At 48.9% G+C, this 22,210-nt stretch overlaps 1 protein-coding gene across 3 annotated transcripts in view; it reads left to right on the plus strand.

Moving 5' to 3' along the window:
• Nucleotides 1-22,210, plus strand: part of nphp1 (nephronophthisis 1) — a 172,054-nt gene that overhangs the window by 119,354 nt on the left and 30,490 nt on the right. Inside the window, exon 20 of one of the 3 annotated variants that reach the window (XM_041188672.1) lies at nucleotides 886-2,638. The exons of the other annotated variants lie outside the window; for them this stretch is intronic. Within the exon in view, the coding sequence (XP_041044606.1) occupies nucleotides 886-1,164 (279 nt within the window). The 3' untranslated portion in view covers nucleotides 1,165-2,638. Of the gene's footprint in view, nucleotides 1-885; nucleotides 2,639-22,210 lie in introns of those variants that run through there. 3 annotated transcript variants of the gene reach the window in all.

Consider the following 22,210-nt stretch of genomic DNA (forward strand, 5'->3'; position numbering starts at 1 on the left):
TTTGGCACTTTTCATAACCACCAGACATCTCAAAGCACCTTACAGCGAATGAAATTGCTTTTGAAGTGTAGTCACTGTTGTGATGCAAGAAACACATATGCACACAGCAAACTCCCACAAACAGGAATGTGATAATGACCAGTTAATCTGTTTTTGTGGTGTTGATTGTAAGATAAATATTGGCCAGGACCCCAGGGATAACTCCCCTCCTTCAAAATAGTGTGGTGTGGAATCTTCTACAACCATCCCAGAAGATATTTGGGGCCTCAGTTTAACATCTCACCCAAAAGTCAGCAACCACTGACAGCATAGCACTCCCTCGTAGTGCACTGGAGCATTAGCCTTGATTTTTGTACTCAAGCCCTGGAACTTGAACTCAGAACCACATGACTGAGGTGCAAGTGTTACCAACTGAATTATGTTACTACATTACAACAGTAACTACACTTCAAAAATTACTTTATTGGTTGTAAAGTGCTTTGAGATGTCCAGTGGGTGTGAAAGGCACTATATATAAATTTAAATTACAAATATAAAATGATTATCAATCTGGCTCCAGTATTATACTGCCATTGCTGTATTGTTGCAAAATTGAAAATAACTGCAATCTCATTTTGTTTTTATATATAAATTTGCCTAAACCTGCTAATACCTCGCACTTGATTCTAATTAGTAGTTGTTTATTTTACATTTGTGTTAAATTTGATATTAATAGGATACACCAAGTTAAGATACCTGTTGTATAGAATAGGATCCTTGCCTGCATTTTCCTTTAAATTTTGACGTCCTTTGACAGCAAAATCATAAAGTTACTATTATGTTTCAATGAATCTTAAAGATTTCTTAGTATTGAAATAGTTTAGAACTTATTTCTGTTCTTTTCAGAGGGATGCAGCATTTTTGAAGAATTTATTTATCAAAGTGTACCATGACAGTGCATATCCTCTTCTTTGTTCCACAACTCTACCAGCAAACAATTGGGCCGATGATGACGTTGAAATTAGCCGCTGGAAGGCTATTGCTAACTTTTTACAAGAAAGTCAAAAGAAAAATGGCTCCCTTTACAGCCTGCTTTCTCCGGAACATGCTTACCAACCTTTTGATATTTCAGAGATAAGCTATGATTTCCTGGGAATGGGTAGAAATAGAGCTGCTGTAGACTGACTCGCAAATTCACAATTAAAGGAGAAGTCTCACAAAATGTTTTGATGAACACTTTTGCATATTTGTTTGGGAAGGAGAAGAGGCAAAGGTAATTCTGTCAGTTTTATTTTCAAAAGATCATGTGCAAATGGCAGGATGCTATTATTTCAGCATGATTTATCTCATCATAGAATCATCAAAATGACAGCACAGATGAAGGCTATTTGGCCTCTCACATCTGTGCTGATGGTAGTTTGTCAACTGGAACTATGCACAAATCTTAGTTAACCCAAAGAACAGCTGCATTTATATCTAATTCTCCATGATGGGATTTGGACACATGACCTCAGGGTTTCTACTTTAGTGTCACAGCTATGGCACCTGTGCACAAATTTGTACCTGCATGCAGTTACCCAGCTGTGGCCTAATCAGTGTGTTGTACTAATCAAACAGAACATTCGCTTGGTTTTCTTTACAGTGACCCCAAGTTATTATTCTTGTGAAAAAAAAAGTCAGAAAAGCTATGTTGAGTACACTTTATATTGACCTGGTCCAATGGTATTCAGTGCTTGAATACACCAAATTCTGTTCTTCTGCATGGGAATCCAAGACTTCTGCCAGAGTTTGGGGGGGTCTTATTTTACATTATTCTATGAAAATATTGATTGTGACCCTTTGAAAAGCTTCTTCCAGTTAAATTACACTAGCTATTATAATATATTAAATTCTATTTTTTACAATCTCACAAGGATTTTGTGTGTGTGTGTCTATTGGTACATTTTATTAAATGTAATTTTTCAGCGAAAGAAGATTACTTGTACAGCTATTAGGTTTGTTGCATGCCAGTGAACTTCATGATGCTGGTAACATATTAACACATGTACCTGGTTAATTATTTCCATTATCTTTTATAGGCTAATAAAAAGACCATTCCCTTAAAAATGATAAATTCTTTTCAGTTAAATGGGACTAACTCAGATCAGACACTTAGCAGGCATTTATCTGATTAATCCAGATTACTAGCAAATTGAAGCTGGGAAAAGTTTCAGGATCAGATTTTCTCAAAGTCTGAAGTTTAATCAAGTAATATGCAACTGATTATTAGAAAGAGTGATAATTTCTAGATCAAATGACAACTTTCAAAAAAACGGATCAATACATGTCAGGAAATGGGTGAAGTATTATATAAATCTCTGATTCCCATGGAAGCTAGGAAAATAATATAGAAGTCTTGGCAGGTGGATGGGTGGTGGTGTCAAGTGGCGGGGGTAGGTTAGGATGCTTGACTAGGGTGCATAGAGTGGTGGAAAGTGGGGATTCAGTGGAACAAATGATTGTTCCTTATTTCAAACGTTTTTCTTATCTTAAGGTGTAATACTTGTACAGTTGCTGATTCGTGACTTTTTACCATGCACTTGAAACACTGCTTTGTGTACTGAGAACAATGATGGCTGATCTTAAAAAGTGTTTCAAAATAAAAACAATCTTAAATCCACTCTACTTCAGTTTTGGTAGATAGACAGTTTGCTTTATTTCCTTGGAAACAAGGGGACTGAGCAAGGCAGATATTACTATTGGATGTATTTAAATAAGAACTTTGTAGTGCACATTTAAAATGAACGTTTCTTATCTTAGATACTCAGTGATAACATCTGGGCTGGTAACAAGTGTTTTTCTGCCTTACTCTATGGAGGTGCATCTTGATGCATCTGTGACTTAAATCATCAATGTATCTAACTTAACTCTTTGCCTATCTATCATCCCAGTTGCTCTCATCTAACTAATCCAATCTGGCATCAATCTTTTTATCCATTTTGAAAAAAATTAGTTATAACCCCTCTAAAGCATCATTTCTCTAAAGTAGATAGTCCTAATTCTTGGGCCATTCTTCTAAATAAGAGGATGGATATAATTTTGGTAGCTCTTTCTGTACCTCATCCATTGGTGATTTATTTCTTGAATAACATGGGGAAGACACCAGAGTAAAGAAATACCATTAGAACAAGTTAGACCATTTATGCTATGCAAATTCAGATTCTGATACAGTGGGAGAATTTTAACCTCAGAAAATGAGGGGCTTGGGTGTTAAAAATCTATATCTCAACCCCCAACATGCCTCTAACCCACCCGCCACTTTTAATGGAAATCGGATGGAGGGTCCGGGGAGCAAGTTGGCATTTTCAGTATTAGATTGACGCTGGAAATCTCATTTCCCCCAGGCTTTTGATCAACCTGCCCCACCTTCATCTCCCCCATACCCCTCCCAAGTGTGTGGGCTTTTTTGGTCCTGTGGCCTCTACACTGCTCTCCATTCAGATGGAAGCCAAGCCTGTCAATGAGGATGACTTCCAGGTGAGGAATCTGTCAGTGGCGTTGCGCCCACATACACACACACACGCTGTTGGGTTCTCTGTGCTAAACTGACCCGCACCTTTTCTATTTGATGATATGTATCCCGCCACAATTCAAAAGGAAACACTTGTATTTATAGAGTCTATTTCACAATCTTAGGAAATCCCGAAGCACTTTACAGCCAATGAATTACTTTTGAAGCGCAGTGGCTGTTGTAATGTAGGAAACGTGACAATTTACACACAGCAAGGTCCCACAAATAGCAATGAGGTTATGACCAGTGAGTCTGTTTTAGTAATGTTGCTTGAGATATAAACACTGGATGGGGGAGAACTATTTGTCTTTGAAATCTGGGATCTTATATGGCCAGCTGAGAAGGCAGACAGCTTTGGTTAACATCTCACTCAAAAGGCAGCTTTCTCAGTGTCAGACTGGATTTACGCTCAAGTCTCTGGGATTGGACCTGACCCCACAAAATTCTGTCTCAGAAGTGAGGGTGTTACCACTGAGCCACAGCTAACACTGTATGGTCCATTTCTCAAGTACAAACTAAGCATGACCAGGATTCTCATGAATTTACCTATATCTGCAACCAAGGTTCAGGGCTTTAAACTGATGCTTCAGTCAATTGTGGAATACTTGGAAGGTCATGATAAATACTTTCTCAAAAATAGATCTGTTACTAGAAATAGCAGGCCATGGGAAAGGCAATGCAAAGTGATGAAAAATAGATCAGAGTGGACAGAAAGTGACAGCAGAATGAGGGTTGTGGTATCTGGAGCTTAGCACATATCTGAGGTAGGTAAATAAAAAAATAAATGAATTTCACACAAACTATTCGGTTTTCTACCCCACACCCCCTCATTCCCCACCAGAACAGAGGAATGGAGGTAGTGGGGCTGGTTGGGATGTCTATGTAAAATATGTGGGTGGCTAGCTTAAAAAGTGCGGAATGAAATGTTTTACGTATTCAAACTGATCTAACATTGTTGAGCAATGCAAACTGTCAAGGAGCTAGAGAAAAACAAGATACCAGTGCTATTTTAATGCTGCTGATTCTTCTCAAGTGAGGCCTGTCAAAGCTCTAAGCAGACCAGGCACCACCATTCATGCCTTAAGGGGTTGTTGCAGGTAAGAAAATGGTATTCCAAAGAACAGGATGAATAGACATCTTCCATGCAACAATGAAGGATTTGGCAACAGACGTGCAGGCAAAGGTTAAAAAGGGCAGAATTCTCCACATTCCAAAACACATTGTTTGCATACCTAAGTAATATATTTAAATTAATTTGCGTTTACTTTGGTACATACTTTTATAAAATTCCTGTTACCTGAAGCCTCTGTATCTGATTTTAAAAAAAATCAGCATAAAATGCTGAGTGAGTTTGCCCAGTCCATAAGTAGGTATAACTTGCTCTTCATTCTTGTGTAGTTCTGATCACAGACGAATGGTGTCCATGCATTCACTCCTTCCATTTGAAAGCATTTCTCTCGGCACAGTGCCTGAATAGTACACTCATTGCAAGGGTTCCATGGCTGCATTCCATTGCCAAGGTTTACGCAAGTTATATTTGAATAAGATACCAATGGTGGCTGGTCCCTGTAAAACATATGGGAATCAGCGCCTTTGCGAGAAGGAAATTTTATTTTGTTTTGAGTAAGTTTACCATTGTTTCTTGTGAGCTGGCAGCTGCATTACTTGCTTCCTCTTAATGTAATTTTAACTTTTTTATTGCAAACTATTATATTCCCTTTCCTCGCCTCCTCTTGAGATTGCGATTCCTGCTGCAGCACAATTTCATTGGTACTGACAACCCACCGGTCCCTCGCCCAGTGGTTTTTCTTCATCATAAGGCTAGAGAGCGAAGAGTTGGCAGATTATTACATTGCAAATTGTGCACAAACACTTTTAAGCAGTCCCTGGATAGCAATCAGGAACAAGGACCCTAGCTCATTTTTATCCTCCCTAACCTAAGGCATCTTAACTGCTGCCCCACTGAGATTAACAGAGACCTGTTGTTTTTTTTCACAGATGCCATACCCACCAGTGTTTTCTGTGGTGGTTTCACAATTCCAGCATTTGGATTTTTACTTGTCTAAGTCATCAAAATTGAATGAAACCCTCTCAGTAATGCAAACCTTAGCAAATTCACATGCCACTCTCATATCCATCCAACTGGAGCAAAGACAGTGTAATACTTTTCTCCACTCTTTATAAACAAAAACTAAGCAACAAGATTAAACTTGTGAGGGACAATTCGAACTATGGCTGAATGGTTTCATGATGTTAGAATTTCTTTTACTCATATGAGGGGCATTCATTGAGTTGCATTTAAGGGGCCCCCAAAGGTGGCAGCAAGGGAGGGGGAGGTGCCCAAAAATGCCAGCGCAGATCTTTGCGTCAGTTGCTACATGCCATTCCCAGTGTCGGACATTTTGGAGGAGATGGGTTTGGGGCCCGGGAACCCCCATGAGGCAGACTGGCACTTAGACTCAAGAGCCTTGTCAAAGGTCACTTTAGGAGACCAGCTTGGATTTTCTGACATGATGGGGAGGCAGATCAAGTACCTGAAGGTGGGCACCCTTTCCTTCCTGCCTGTCCTTTCAAAAAGTCACATACCCCTGAATATTTAGTTCCCAGCTTTGATCTCCTTGTAACCACGTGTCCGTAATGGCGATAAGATCATACCCATTAACCTCTATTTGTGCCGTTAATTCACTTATTTTGTTCTGAACGCTACGTGCATTTAAGCATTTAATTTTGCCTTTTTACCATTTTTTCCCCGTTTGACCCCATTTGCTGCTGTTTTTTTAATGTTTCTTATCCTATCCCTTCCTGTCACACTCTGGGTATCAATACCTAAATAGCTGCCCTGCAATGCTGCCATGTCCTTTTGCTTTGTAAGCTGACATTTCCCCTCTCCAGAACCCTCCCCCCCCTCTATTTAGTTGAAAACTCTCTCGACAGCCTTGGTTATTCGATTCGCCAGGATACCGGTCCCAGCATGGTTCAACTGAAGCCCATCCCACTGGAACTGCTCCCTTCTACCCCAGTACTGGTGCCAGTGCCCCATGAACTGAAACCCATTCCTCACACACCAATCTCAGAGCCACGCATTTAATTCTTTGACTTTATCTACCCTGTGCCAGTTTGCCCGTGGCTCAGGTAGTAATCCCGAGATTATTACCTTGGAGGATCCGCTTTTTAATTTAGTTCCTAACTGTTCAAATTCTTTCAGCAGAACCTCCTTTCCAGTCCTATCAATGTCGCTGGTGCTAAGGTGGACGACGACAACTGGATCCCTCCCTTCCCACTCCAAGTTCCTCTCCAGCCCTGAGGAGATGTCCTTAACCCTGGCACCGGGCAGGCAACACAGCCTTCAGGACGCACGCTCACGGCTGCAGGGAACAGTATTTATCCCCCTAATTATACTGTCTCCTACCAATACATTCCTATTTCCTCCTCCCACTTGAATGTCTCCCTGTACCACGGGGCTGTGGTCAGTTTGCTCATCCTCCCTGCAGTCCTTGCTCTCGTCCACACAGCTGGCAAGAATCTCGTAGCTATTGGACAGTTGAGGATCCTTGAACGCTGCCCCTGGGTCCTCAAACCTGCTTCACCTGCAGTCACACCCTCCTGTCCCTGATCACAGTCCAAATTTCAATTAGCTAATCTGAGGGGTGTGACCGCCTCCTGAAGCAAAGTGTTCCAGGTAACCTTCCCCCACCCTGATGTGGCGCAATGTCTGCAGCTCAGACTCCAGCTCCTCAACTGGGATCCAAAGTTCCTCGAGCTGCAAACATTTGGTTTGGATGTGTTTGCTCTGGATCACCTTGGTGTTCAGAAGCTTCCACATGCTGCAGCAGCAACACATCACTGGGCCTGCCGTCGCTATCGGATTTTATTTAATTCCTTGACTAATTACTCGAGTATCCCCGCTCTTTACACTTAAGAAAAAGAGAACAAAAGAAATAAAAAGATTAGAGACCTAAATACAAACTAAAGACGTTGCTTTCACTTTAAAGACTAAAAATACCAATCCTACTCACCAAACAGCTTCTCTCCACACTAATGGTCTCACTCCTCTTCTACTCTCTTCCTGTTAAAGGCCCCACAGCTCCTCGCTCTCTCTCACTGTTAAAGGCCCCACTGCTCGTCTCGCTCTCTCACTGTTAAAGGCCCCACTGCTCCTCTCGCTCTCTCACTGTTCAAGGCCCCACTGCTCGTCTCGCTCTCTCACTGTTAAAGGCCCCATTGCTCCTCTCTCACTCTCTCTCACTGTTAAAGGCCCCACTGCTCCTCTCGCTCTCTCACTGTTAAAGGCCCCACTGCTCCTCTCGCTCTCTCACTGTTAAAGGCCCCATTGCTCCTCTCTCACTCTCTCTCACTGTTAAAGGCCCCACTGCTCGTCTCGCTCTCTCACTGTTAAAGGCCCCACTGCTCCTCTCGCTCTCTCACTGTTCAAGGCCCCACTGCTCGTCTCGCTCTCTCACTGTTAAAGGCCGTGCTACTCCTCTCTCACTCTGTCACTGTTAAAGGCCCCACTGCTCGTCTCGCTCTCTCAATGTTAAAGGCCCCGCTGCTCATCTCGCTCTCTCATTGTTAAAGGCCCCACTGCTCATCTCTCTCTCTCTCACCGTTAAAGGCCCCACTGCTCGTCTCGCTCTCTCTCACTGTTAAAGGCCCCACTGCTCCTCTCGCTCTCTCTCACTGTTAAAGGCCCCACTGCTCATCTCTCGCTCTCTCACTGTTAAAGGCCCCACTGCTCCTCTCGCTCTCTCTCACTGTTAAAGGCCCCACTGCTCCTCTCGCTCTCTCTCACTGTTAAAGGCCCCACTGCTCCTCTCGCTCTCTCTCACTGTTAAAGGCTCCGATGCTCCTTTCGCTCTCTCTCACTGTTAAAGGCCCGACTGCTCGTCTCACTCTCTCACTGTTAAAGGCCCGACTGCTCCTCTCGCTCTCTCACTGTTAAAGGCCCCACTGCTCGTCTCGCTCTCTCTCACTGTTAAAGGCCCCGCTGCTCCTCTCGCTCTCTCTGTTAAAGGCCCAGCTGCTCCTCTCGCTCTCTCACTGTTAAAGGCCCATCTGCTCCTCTCGCTCTCTCACTGTTAAAGGCCCCACTGCTCCTCTTGCTCTCTCACTGTTAAAGGCTCAGCTGCTCGTCTCGCTCTCTCTCACTGTTAAAGGCCCAGCTGCTCCTCTCGCTCACTCTCACTGTTAAAGGCCCAGCTGCTCCTCTCGCTCTCTCACTGTTAAAGGCCCAGCTGCTCCTCTCGCTCTCTCTCAATGTTAAAGGCTCCGCTGCTTCTCTCGCTCTCTCACTGTTAAAGGCCCTGCTGCTCCTCTCGCTCTCTCTCACTGTTAAAGGCCCCGCTGCTCCTCTTGCTCTCTGTCACTGTTAAAGGCTCCGCTGCTCCTCTCGCTCTCTCACTGTTAAAGGCTCCGCTGCTCCTCTCGCTCTTTCACTGTTAAAGGCCCCACTGCTCCTCTCGCTCTCTCACTGTTAAAGGGCCCATTGCTCCTCTTGCACTCTCTCGCTGTTAAAGGCCCAGCTGCTCCTTTTCCTCTCTTTCACTGTTAAAGGCCCCACTGCTCCTCTCACTCTCTGTCACTGTTAAAGGGCCCATTGCTCCTCTCGCTCACTCTCACTGTTAAAGGCCCCGTTGCTCCTCTCGCTCACTCTCACTGTTAAAGGCCCCACTGCTCGTCTCGCTCTCTCACTGTTAAAGGCCCATCTGCTCGTCTCGCTCTCTCACTGTTAAAGGCCCCGCTGCTCCTCTTGCTCTCTCTCACTGTTAAAGGCCGTGCAGCTTCTCTCGCTCTCTCACTGTTAATGGCCCCGCTGTTCCTCTTGCTCTCTCCCACTGTTAAAGGCCCAGCTGCTCCTTTTCCTCTCTTTCACTGTTAAAGGCCCCACTGCTCCTCTCGTTCTCTCTCACTGTTAAAGACCCCACTGCTCGTCTCGTTCTCTCTCACTGTTAAAGGCCCCACTGCTCCTCTCGCTCTCTCTCACTGTTAAAGGCTCCGCTGCTCCTCTCGCTCTTTCACTGTTAAAGGCCCAGCTGCTCCTCTCGCTCTCTCTCACTGTTCAAGGGCCCATTGCTCCTCTCGCTCACTCTCACTGTTAAAGGCCCCATTGCTCCTCTCTCACTCTCTCTCACTGTTAAAGGCCCCATGCTCCTCACTCTCTCTCACTGTTAAAGGCCCAGCTGCTCCTCTCGCTCTCTCACTGTTAAAGGCCCCATGCTCCTCACTCTCTCTCACTGTTAAAGGCCCCATGCTCCTCACTCTCTCTCACTGTTAAAGGCCCCATGCTCCTCACTCTCTCTCACTGTTAAAGGCCCCACTGCTCCTCTCGCTCTCTCTCACTGTTAAAGGCCCCATGCTCCTCACTCTCTCTCACTGTTAAAGGCCCCATGCTCCTCACTCTCTCTCACTGTTAAAGGCCCAGCTGCTCCTCTCGCTCACTCTCACTGTTAAAGGCCCCATTGCTCCTCTCTCACTCTCTCTCACTGTTAAAGGCCCCACTGCTCCTCTCGCTCTCTCACTGTTAAAGGCCCCGCTGCTCCTCACTCTCTCTCACTGTTAAAGGCCCCACTGCTCCTCTCGCTCTCTCTCACTGTTAAAGGCCCATCTGCTCCTCTCGCTCTCTCACTGTTAAAGGCCCCACTGCTCCTCTCGCTCTCTCTCGCTGTTAAAGGCCCCGCTGTTCCTCTCGCTCTCTCTCAATGTTAAAGGCTCAGCTGCTCCTCTCGCTCTCTCTCACTGTTAAAGGGCCCATTGCTCCTCTCGCTCTCTCACTGTTAAAGGGCCCATTGCTCCTCTCGCTCTCTCACTGTTAAAGACCCCGCTGCTCCTCTCGCTCTCTCTCACTGTTAAAGGCCCCGCTGCTCCTCTCGCTCTCTCTCACTGTTAAAGGCCCCGCTGCTCCTCTCGCTCTCTCTCACTGTTAAAGGCCCATTGCTCCTCTTGCACTCTCTCACTGTTAAAGGCCCCACTGCTCCTCTCGCTCTCTCTCACTGTTAAAGGCCCCGCTGCTCCTCTCGCTCTCTCACTGTTAAAGGCCCCACTGCTCCTCTCGCTCTCTCACTGTTAAAGGCCCCACTGCTCCTCTCGCTCTCTGTCACTGTTAAAGGCCCCACTGCTCCTCTCGCTCTCTCACTGTTAAAGGCCCCACTGCTCCTCTCGCTCTCTGTCACTGTTAAAGGCCCCACTGCTCGTCTCGCTCTCTCACTGTTAAAGGCCCCACTGCTCCTCTCGCTCTCTCTCACTGTTAAAGGCCCCGCTGCTCCTCTTGCTCTCTGTCACTGTTAAAGGCTCCGCTGCTCCTCTCGCTCTCTCACTGTTAAAGGCCCCACTGCTCGTCTCGCTCTCTCACTGTTAAAGGCCCCACTGCTCGTCTCGCTCTCTCACTGTTAAAGGCCCCACTGCTCCTCTTGCTCTCTGTCACTGTTAAAGGCCCCGCTGCTCCTCTCGCTCTCTCTCACTTTTAAAGGCCGTGCTGCTTCTCTCGCTCTCTCACTGTTAAAGGCTCCGCTGTTCCTCTCGCTCTCTCACTGTTAATGACCCCACTGCTCGTCTCGCTCTCCCACTGTTAAAGGCCCCACTGCTCCTCTCGTTCTCTCTCACTATTAAAGGCCCAGCTGCTCGTCTCGCTCTCTCACTGTTAAAGGCCTGACTGCTCGTCTCGCTCTCTCTCACTGTTAAAGGCCCCACTGCTCGTCTCGCTCACTCTCACTGTTAAAGGCCCCGCTGCTCCTCTTGCTCTCTCTCACTGTTAAAGGCCCCACTGCTCGTCTCGCTCACTCTCACTGTTAAAGGCCCCGCTGCTCCTCTCGCGCTCTCTCACTGTTAAAGGCCCCACTGCTCCTCTCGCTCTCTCTCACTGTTAAAGGCCCCACTGCTCCTCTCGCTCTCTCTCACTGTTAAAGGCCCCGCTGCTCCTCTCGCGCTCTCTCACTGTTAAAGGCCCCACTGCTCCTCTCGCTCTCTCTCACTGTTAAAGGCCCCACTGCTCCTCTCGCGCTCTCTCACTGTTAAAGGCCCCACTGCTCCTCTCGCTCTCTCACTGTTAAAGGCCCCACTGCTCCTCTCGCTCTCTCTCACTGTTAAAGGCCCCACTGCTCCTCTCGCTCTCTCACTGTTAAAGGCCCAGCTGCTCCTTTCGCTCTCTCACTGTTAAAGGCCCCATTGCTCCTCTCTCACTCTGTCACTGTTAAAGGCCCCACTGCTCCTCTCGCTCTCTCTCACTGTTCAAGGCCCGGCTGCTCCTCTCGCTCTCTCTCACTGTTAAAGGCTCCGATGCTCCTCTCGCTCTCTCACTGTTAAAGGCCCCACTGCTCCTCTCGCTCTCTCTCACTGTTAAAGGCCCCACGCTCCTCACTCTCTCACTGTTAAAGGCCCATCTGCTCCTCTCGCTCTTTCACTGTTAAAGGCTCCGATGCTCCTTTCGCTCTCTAACTGTTAAAGGCCCCACTGCTCCTCTCGCTCTCTCTCGCTGTTAAAGGCCCCGCTGTTCCTCTCGCTCTCTCTCAATGTTAAAGGCTCATCTGCTCCTCTCGCTCTCTCACTGTTAAAGGCCCCGCTGCTCGTCTCGCTCTCTCTCACTGTTAAAGGCCCCACTGCTCCTCTCGCACTCTCTCACTGTTAAAGGCCCCGCTGCTCCTCTTGCTCTCTGTCACTGTTAAAGGCCCCGCTGCTCCTCTCGCTCTCTCTCAATGTTAAAGGCTCAGCTGCTCGTCTCGCTCTCTCTCACTGTTAAAGGGCCCATTGCTCCTCTCGCTCTCTCACTGTTAAAGGGCCCATTGCTCCTCTCGCTCACTCTCACTGTTAAAGGCCCCGCTGCTCCTCTTGCTCTCTGTCACTGTTAAAGGCCCCACTGCTCCTCTCGCTCTCTCACTGTTAAAGGGCCCATTGCTCCTCTTGCACTCTCTCACTGTTAAAGGCCCCACTGCTCCTCTTGCTCTCTCTCGCTGTTAAAGGCCCAGCTGCTCCTTTTCCTCTCTTTCACTGTTAAAGGCCCCACTGCTCCTCTCGCTCTCTGTCACTGTTAAAGGCCCCACTGCTCCTCTCGCTCTCTCTCACTGTTAAAGGGCCCATTGCTCCTCTTGCACTCTCTCACTGTTAAAGGCCGTGCTGCTCCTCTCGCTCTCTCTCACTGTTAAAGGCCCCACTGCTCGTCTCGCTCTCTCACTGTTAAAGGCCCCACTGTTCCTCTCGCTCTCTCTCACTGTTAAAGGCCCCGCTGCTCCTCTTGCTCTCTCTCAATGTTAAAGGCTCAGCTGCTCGTCTCGCTCTCTCTCACTGTTAAAGGGCCCATTGCTCCTCTCGCTCACTCTCACTGTTAAAGGCCGTGCTGCTTCTCTCGCTCTCTCACTGTTAATGGCCCCATTGCTCCTCTCGCTCTCTCTCACTGTTAAAGGCCCCACTGTTCCTCTCGCTCTCTCTCACTGTTAAAGGCCGCGCTGTTCCTCTTGCTCTCTCTCACTGTTAAAGGCCGTGCTGCTTCTCTCGCTCTCTCACTGTTAATGGCCCCATTGCTCCTCTCGCTCTCTCTCACTGTTAAAGGCCCCACTGTTCCTCTCGCTCTCTCTCACTGTTAAAGGCCGCGCTGTTCCTCTTGCTCTCTCCCACTGTTAAAGGCCCAGCTGCTCCTTTTCCTCTCTTTCACTGTTAAAGGCCCCACTGCTCGTCTCGCTCTCTCAATGTTAAAGGCTCCGCTGCTCCTCTCGCTCTCTCACTGTTAAAGGCCCATCTGCTCCTCTCGCTCTCTCACTGTTAAAGGCCCATCTGCTCCTCTCGCTCTCTCACTGTTAAAGGCCCATCTGCTCCTCTCGCTCTCTCACTGTTAAAGGCCCATCTGCTCCTCTCGCTCTCTCAATGTTAAAGGCCCAGCTGCTCGTCTCGCTCTCTCACTGTTAAAGGCCCAGCTGCTCCTCTCGCTCTCTCACTGTTAAAGGCCCAGCTGCTCCTCTTGCTCTGTCTCACCGTTAAAGGCCCAGCTGCTCCTCTTGCTCTCTCACTGTTAAAGGGCCCATTGCTCCTCTCGCGCTCTCTCACTGTTAAAGGCCCAGCTGCTCCTTTTCCTCTCTCTCACTGTTAAAGGCCCCACTGCTCCTCTCGCACTCTCTCACTATTAAAGGCCCCATTGCTCCTCTCGCTCTCTCTCACTGTTAAAGGCCCCGCTGCTCCTCTCGCTCTCTCACTGTTAAAGGCCCCACTGCTCGTCTCGCTCTCTCTCACTGTTAAAGGCCCCATTGCTCCTCTCGCTCTCTCTCACTGTTAAAGGCCCATCTGCTCCTCTCGCTCTCTCTCACTGTTAAAGGCCCATCTGCTCCTCTCGCTCTCTCACTGTTAAAGGCCCAGCTGCTCCTCTCGCGCTCTCTCACTGTTAAAGGCCCAGCTGCTCCTTTTCCTCTCTCTCACTGTTAAAGGCCCCACTGCTCCTCTCGCACTCTCTCACTATTAAAGGCCCCATTGCTCCTCTCGCTCTCTCTCACTGTTAAAGGCCCCACTGCTCCTCTCGCTCTCTCTCACTGTTAAAGGCCCCATTGCTCCTCTCGCTCTCTCACTGTTAAAGGCCCCACTGCTCGTCTCGCTCTCTCTCACTGTTAAAGGCCCCATTGCTCCTCTCGCTCTCTCTCACTGTTAAAGGCCCATCTGCTCCTCTCGCTCTCTCTCACTGTTAAAGGCCCCGCTGCTCCTCTCGCTCTCTCACTGTTAAAGGCCCCACTGCTCGTCTCGCTCTCTCTCACTGTTAAAGGCCCCATTGCTCCTCTCGCTCTCTCTCACTGTTAAAGGCCCATCTGCTCCTCTCGCTCTCTCTCACTGTTAAAGGCCCAGCTGCTCCTCTCGCTCTCTCAATGTTAAAGGCCCATCTGCTCCTCTCGCTCTCTCACTGTTAAAGGCCCAGCTGCTCCTCTCGCTCTCTCAATGTTAAAGGCCCATCTGCTCCTCTCGCTCTCTCACTGTTAAAGGCCCCACTGCTCGTCTCGCTCTCTCTCACTGTTAAAGGCCCCGCTGCTCCTCTCGCTCTCTCACTGTTAAAGGCCCATCTGCTCCTCTCGCTCTCTCTCACTGTTAAAGGCCCATCTGCTCCTCTCGCTCTCTCTCACTGTTAAAGGCCCATCTGCTCCTCTCGCTCTCTCACTGTTAAAGGCCCAGCTGCTCCTCTCGCTCTCTCACTGTTAAAGGCCCATCTGCTCCTCTCGCTCTCTCACTGTTAAAGGCTGTGCTGCTCCTCTCGCTCTCTCACTGTTAAAGGCCCATCTGCTCCTCTCGCTCTCTCACTGTTAAAGGCCCCACTGCTCGTCTCGCTCTCTCAATGTTAAAGGCTGTGCTGCTCCTCTCGCTCTCTCACTGTTAAAGGCCCATCTGCTCCTCTTGCTCTCTGTCACTGTTAAAGGCCCAGCTGCTCCTCTCGCTCTCTCAATGTTAAAGGCTGTGCTGCTCCTCTCGCTCTCTCACTGTTAAAGGCCCATCTGCTCCTCTCGCTCTCTCACTGTTAAAGGCCCATCTGCTCCTCTCGCTCTCTCAATGTTAAAGGCCCATCTGCTCCTCTCGCTCTCTCACTGTTAAAGGCCCATCTGCTCCTCTCGCTCTCTCTCACTGTTAAAGGCCCATCTGCTCCTCTCGCTCTCTCTCACTGTTAAAGGCCCAGCTGCTCCTCTCGCTCTCTCTCAATGGTAAAGGCCGTGCTGCTTCTCTCGCTCTCTCACTGTTAATGGCCTCGCTGCTCCTCTTGCTCTCTCTCACTGTTAAAGGCCCCGCTGCTCTTCTCGCTCTCTCACTGTTAAAGGCCCCGCTGTTCCTCTTGCTCTCTCCCACTGTTAAAGGCCCAGCTGCTCCTTTTCCTCTCTTTCACTGTTAAAGGCCCCACTGCTCCTCTCGTTCTCTCTCACTGTTAAAGGCCCCACTGCTCGTCTCGCTCTCTCTCACTGTTAAAGGCCCATCTGCTCCTCTCGCTCTCTCTCACTGTTAAAGGCCCAGCTGCTCCTCTCGCTCTCTGTCACTGTTAAAGGCCCCACTGCTCCTCTCGTTCTCTCTCACTGTTAAAGGCCGTGCTGCTCCTCTCGCTCTCTCTCACTGTTAAAGGCCGTGCTGCTCCTCTCGCTCTCTCACTGTTAAAGGCCCATCTGCTCCTCTCGCTCTCTCTCACTGTTAAAGGCCCCGCTGCTCCTCTCGCTCTCTCACTGTTAAAGGCCCATCTGCTCCTCTCGCTCTCTCACTGTTAAAGACCCAGCTGCTCCTCTCGCTCTCTCAATGTTAAAGGCTGTGCTGCTCCTCTCGCTCTCTCACTGTTAAAGACCCAGCTGCTCGTCTCGCTCTCTCACTGTTAAAGGCCCCGCTGCTCTTCTCGCTCTCTCACTGTTAAAGGCCCCGCTGTTCCTCTTGCTCTCTCCCACTGTTAAAGGCCCAGCTGCTCCTTTTCCTCTCTTTCACTGTTAAAGGCCCCACTGCTCCTCTCGCTCTCTGTCACTGTTAAAGGCCCCACTGCTCCTCTCGTTCTCTCTCACTGTTAAAGGCCGCGCTGCTCCTCTCGCTCTCTCACTGTTAAAGGCCCCGCTGCTCCTCTCGTTCTCTCTCACTGTTAAAGGCCCCGCTGCTCCTCTCGCTCTCTCTCACTGTTAAAGGCCCCGCTGCTCTTTTCGCTCTCTCTGGTCAAATTCAAGCTGCTGGCTGGTGGAGGAAGCATCTGCAGTCACAGTTTGATTCGATATGGGGATGGCAAGTCTAGTCTGCGGTAGGGCTATTCAAAGATCTTGTAGGGTCCATCACAGGATCTAATGGAAAGTCTAAGGATGATGAGGGGAGGTTCCAGGATCAGAGGAGGAATCTCAAGAAGGGTGGGGATAGTCTCGAGAGGAGGCTGGCATGCCCACTTCCACTATGGTCCAGGTTTTGGGGTGGAGTTTCAAAGGTTATCCACAGAGGGAAGGTACACAGTGATGTTCAAAAGTCAAGGGTGATGGGGACAAAATAGAAGGTGACGAGGAGGATGGAGGGTATCAGGTTGCAAAGCGAGGATCACTTGCACAGCCTAGCTGACCGTTTTCGAAAACTCACTTGTCGCTGGCAGGGGTTCAGATCCAAGTGGGAGAGGCCAATGTGGGGTTGGCAGAGCTTTGGGTGTGGACAAAGGGAGAAGTGGGAAATCTCACTCAGCAGGATGAGACCCATGGACATACCGGTACTCATAGCTTTGCCTTTTTTACAGTTCATTTGGTGGAATATCTGTGGGTCTCACGCACCCCCCCAATGTTCTTGCAGTCACCAGAGCAGGAGGAGAGGATGTGACAAAGGAACGTTCTCACTGGTCAACAACTGAGGATGGCAGCAGGCAGAACCAGTGGGGGAAGGTGATCAGGAGGCAGCTCACTGGCGCGGCAGCACATCTTCAGGACACAGCCAAACCACCTCCAGATGCCCGAGGGGGCAATACCAGACACACCTGAGGGCATCCAAGGAAGCAGAGACAGAAATCTGCTGGGTGTGGCAGCAAGACCCGCAGCCACATGGATTTGGCAGCCGCCCATGCCAGCGGCCCTCAAAGCGACTGTGGCACTCAGCATTTTCTCCACCGGCTGCTTCAAGGGGTGACACGCGTGCAATCTCGCAAGCTGCCATCTGCAGGAGCGTCAAAAAGGTGACCGATGCCCTCCTCCGTTGTGCCACTGCGTTCATCAGATTCACCACAGGTGCTGGCAGCCAGGCAGCAAGGGCAAAGGGCTTCACGGCCGTCACTCGTTTCCTTAGACTGCACCCACGTAGCCATTGAGCTCCCTGGGAAAAGCCAGCGGCAAATGTGAACAGCAAGGGATTCCACTCTCAACCTTCAACTGGTTTGCAACTGCAAGCAAAGAATCCTGCAAGTCTGTGCTCGTTCCCCAGGGAGCTGGTCATGACTCATATCTGGCAGAACCTGCAGCTTTCTGAGTGCCAAGTGTTATCCCCTCTGGTTCTGGTTGGTGACACCAGTGACGCATCCCCGTAAGTGCATGGGAAGAGCGCTACACTGCAGCCTGCGCCTTCACTAGGGCTACCACTGAACAAACAATTAGCGTAGTCAAAATGGGCTTGACAGGTCCGGAGAGGCTCTGCACCACGCAGGGTTTTGTGGATCATTGTGGTATGTTGTGGACTGCACAATGTGGCGTGCAGTGCAGCAAATCTTGCATCAGGACTTCGGGGAGGAGCAACACTCTTCTCAGGTGAGGATGAATGGGGTGAGCCTGAGGAAGAGGACATGAACGTGCATGAGCCCCTAATAGGCACCAGGGCCATGCAACAATGTGCCAGGGCTGCCAGGGACAATCTCATAGACACAAGATTTGCCCAAGATTGAGGAAGCTTCATGAACATGCTCTCATCACTGGGACAGATTTGCCTGCTCTGGATGCCTACTAACTCCTACCTGCCTCCACCTCCCCCCCATACCCCGACCTAAGCACCTACCTCTGAATCTGCGTCCTCTACCACCTAGAATAGCAAGGAGACTGGACATCTGTCACAAACACTCGCTACAGAAAACCAGGTAACGCAGGACAAATGATGCGGCATAAAAATGACCGAGATCTCAGAACCTGCTGCACCTTTACAGGTCCTTGACTTCACATAAGAGAGTTCAAATGTCCTTGTGCAGCATAATTTCAGGCAATTCCTTGACACTGCACATAATGGAGTGTCTGCAGAACCTGCATGTTCCTCTGTGACTTAAAGACTAACAACCATCTAAATGGACACACGCAAACATTAAATAAAGATAGATAAAAACAAAAAAACTGCGGATGCTGGAAATCCAAAACAAAAACAGAATTACCTGGAAAAACTCAGCAGGTCTGGCAGCATCTGATGCTGCCAGACCTGCTGAGTTTTTCCAGGTAATTCTGTTTTTGTTTTAAATAAAGACGGATCTGAAACAGACACAGTCTCCTACGCAGCCAAGAAAATGTCTATCGTTCCCCTGCAACCCCCAATGAATGCCAGTCGTGAGGCATGCCAGTATCGCTAGGTTTCTGACTAATCAAATCTCTAAAAAGTAAAGAAGACATGAATAAATTGGCAACAATGTGTTGTGCGATATTTACATGTGACAAAGTGAATTTTGTAAAAAAAAAAACCCCTGGCACCTTTGTGCCCTAGTAATTTCTTAATTTTTCTTTACCCACCGCGATGGGCAGACGTGAGCCTGACATCAGCAGCTGAGGTGGAGGCGGGTTGCTGAGTCACCTGCCATGACTTCGACCTGCTTCCTTTGGCGGGGTGGCATTGGGGGGGCTGTCCCACACAGGTGCGGGGCAATTTCCTCAACCCACGCCTGCTGGAGGGAATGGGGTCAATGGCACAGGGGAAGATGAGAGGCCGCTCAACTGGTGGGGGTGGGGGGGGGGGGGGGGGGGGGGGGGGGGGGGGGGGGGTGGGGTGGGGTTGGGGGGGGAGGCGTGGAGAGAGAGCTGGTGTCCTGAGAGGAACCCCGGGGCAGCTGGCACACCCTCCTCCTTCTCCTCCATTTGGGTGTGCCCCATGAGGACCTGAGGAGAAGGGGTACATTGTTCAGGGTGGGGGGGGGGGGTGTTGGTCGAGGTGCCTCGTCCTCCTCTCGACCAGCCAGTACTGTATGGAGCCAACGGAATGCAGGTCAGAGCACATATGGGTCAATCGCTTGACCTGGCTCATCATGGCAATCGCCACCTCTCTATGTGCTCACATGCCCGAGACATGCCAAGACTCATGCCTTGCATGAACTTCTGCGTACTCCATTTAAAGCTATGCATAACCCTTGGCATCTCCACCATATGTTCCCCTAATCTCTGGTGCATGTCCAGCAGGCTTCCTGTGCCCATGACTAAAGGCCCATGATCAGTGTGGAGCTTAGCAGTGGGTGGGTGGGGGGGGGCACCCCTAACAGTCCTCCAAGCGGCTGGGACCTCAGCTGTCACAGCCTCCCTCAGCTTCTGGCACGTGTCTGTGCCGTGCTCACCAGAATGATGCTCTGATTCTATATTCGACCTCTTCATGACCCATGTGGCTGTAGCTGAGTTGGTGGAGGGTGTGAGAGAGAGAAAGGTGACAGTGCATCCTCTGTGGGTCACTAGTGTCATTGTGCCCAGAGGTGGAGTCTTCAGTCTCCAGTGGCTGAGGCCTGGGGTATGGATTGCAGGCACCTGCAAAGGAACAGAAAAAGAAGCACATGAAGGTTTCACAGAGTCGACGAGCACAGCACAATTCCTTGCATGGCCCTGAGTGCCCACTATGGCAGCACCAGGTTGGATGCATTCTCACTCTGCTGCCTTGCCACTCCAGCCTTGCCATCAGCAATGGATTGGCCGCCCTGCTCGTCAGCAATCTGGAGGTACTCTTCCGCAGCAGGGATGAGGACCTTCAGTTCAGGAACCCTTCCACCCATCTTTACCCTTTCCTTCAGGTTATGGGCCTGCTTGTCCTGTAGGAGAAAGTGCAGATTTAGCGACTTGACAAATGGGAATTGACCGCCTTGCCTGCATGCACCTCCATCACAGACACTGGCCCATCGATGTGTTAGTTTGTATCCAATCGCCCACTCAAGCCAAACTTTCACACGCTTTGGCCTCAAGCACCTTGCAGTTCTGAGGCTGGTCACACATTCCCCTGCCTAGCCTAGCTGCACACTCACTCAAATACATAGCCTGATACCTACGTGAGAGACAATCCCATGCCACTGTGCCACTTGCCTGGGCAGATTGAAAGAGGCTGTCGGCACTTTTCCAGCCCTGCATACATGATCTTGGGTGGACCCCATGGTTGCTGACCTCCTCTGCCACCTCCCAGGCCGCTTTTGACAGGGTTTCCTGTTTCCATCGCTCGGGGAGAGCACTTTCTGCCATTCCCTGACGGCCTGGGAGAGACGCGGCAGGGAGGCCAGTTCATATCTCCGTTCTGACATCTCAAATTATATTTGTAAATGGCTTGCATGTTATGAGGGGGACAGAGGAGAGGGGGTGGCGGTTGGCGGGGGTGGGGTTGGTGGGGTGGTGGTTGGGGGAGGCGGGGAGTGGTTCCTGGACAAAAGATTTTAATGACGGCAGTAGTGATGGGGGGATGTATTTGACGGAGGCTGAGGGTTATGTAGGGTTGCAAAAAACAAATTGACCAAACTGCAGGACGAAGAGAGATGGACCTGGAACCTGTGGCCTTGACGCAGAGCATCTACTCTTGTCCAGGCAGCTTTTTTACTGCCCGCCCAAACCTCTTGACCTGTCACCTGAGGGTAGTATCCTCCAATAGAAAGTCACCCCTGCCACATGTTTGCACGTGTCCACCTCCAGTTCTTCAAATTTTCACATGAGTTGTGTGGGGGCTGGCTCCCGACATGAAAACAGAAGTGGCTCCCACTTCCATTTCTGCACGCTATTGATTAAATTCTGCCCTTTGTCCTTTGTTCATTGACCCTTCTGCCAGTGGAAACTGTTCATCCCTATTAACTCTACCTTTGTGATTTTGAACACCTCTATTAGATCACCTTTTAACCTTCTTGGCTCTAATGAAACCAATTTCAGCTTCTCTAGTCTCTCCACATTACTGAAATTCCACATCCCTGATACTATTCTAGCAAATTTCCTCTGTACTCCCTCCAATGCCTGGATATATTTCCACAGAGTGGAGTGCCAAAAACTGGACAGAATACCCTAGCTGAGTTGTCTCAGTTCTGACTGACCGGCTTGCTGTGGTTTCCAACATTTTCATTATTGTTTAGTTTTAGATTTGCCACTTTTGCTTTTCATTCATAATTTGAAAGTTTTTGCTCTGTTGAATTAAACATCTCTGAGCTCCTTAACACATCTCTGGAAGCAATTGACTAACATTGCAGATATTCCCAGTGCTAGCCTGGCAGGAGGCAATGAATTGAAATTGAAGGACAAGGCAGTGTGTCGATGGTCTCTGGTATTGCTGACTGGATGTGGCCTGGAAGTTAAAATTTTAGTTTTCTAAGGCAATGCTTACTGTAGTTTGTGGGCAATGTGCCTAGAATGGGACAGCTCGCTGGGGGTGAAACTTAGGATTTTCAATCTGGAGAGGTGTGAGGTGGTCTTCTCGTTATACAAGAGAGTTAAGGGAATGAGAGGAGGTAGTTCTAGAATATTACCTTAAATTAAATAGTGACAAGGTCCAAATTAATAAAAGGCAAATATAGGATTGTTCAGGAGCAATTCATTAAATGGTCAACAATAATGTGTTCATGCAGCTCCTTTAACATAGTAAAACCTCCAAAGTACTTCACAGGAGTGTTATCAAATAAAATTTGACACTGGGCCACACGGGAAAATAACAAGGCAGCTGCATCAGAAGCTTGGTCAAAGTGATAAGGGTGCCTTAAAGAAGGAAAGAAAAGTAGAGAGGCAGAGAGGCTTAGTGAGCAAATTGCAGAGTTTACGGCTTTAGTAGACTTCAGGAAGAGTAGTGGAATCAAAAGGATGGCATCTTTTAAGAAACATTTGGATATTGAAATGGGGAAAGGATTTTTCTGGATGAGTTAAGATGGGTCAAATGACCTTACTTATCTGTCATTTTTTGAACCTGTGAAGTGATGTAAGGGTCAAGCTTTTCTTGCTCTTGTTACTTTGTCAATTCCAATATTACTGGAGTACTGATTGCATCTTTTTAAGTTTCTGCAGAAATATACAGCAACTAAGTAAAGACATAAGGTCAGACAATAGCCTCCAAGAGAATGCTCATGAG

The sequence above is a fragment of the Carcharodon carcharias genome, chromosome 5 (genome assembly GCF_017639515.1).
Source record: "Carcharodon carcharias isolate sCarCar2 chromosome 5, sCarCar2.pri, whole genome shotgun sequence".
Lineage (NCBI taxonomy): Eukaryota > Metazoa > Chordata > Chondrichthyes > Lamniformes > Lamnidae > Carcharodon > Carcharodon carcharias.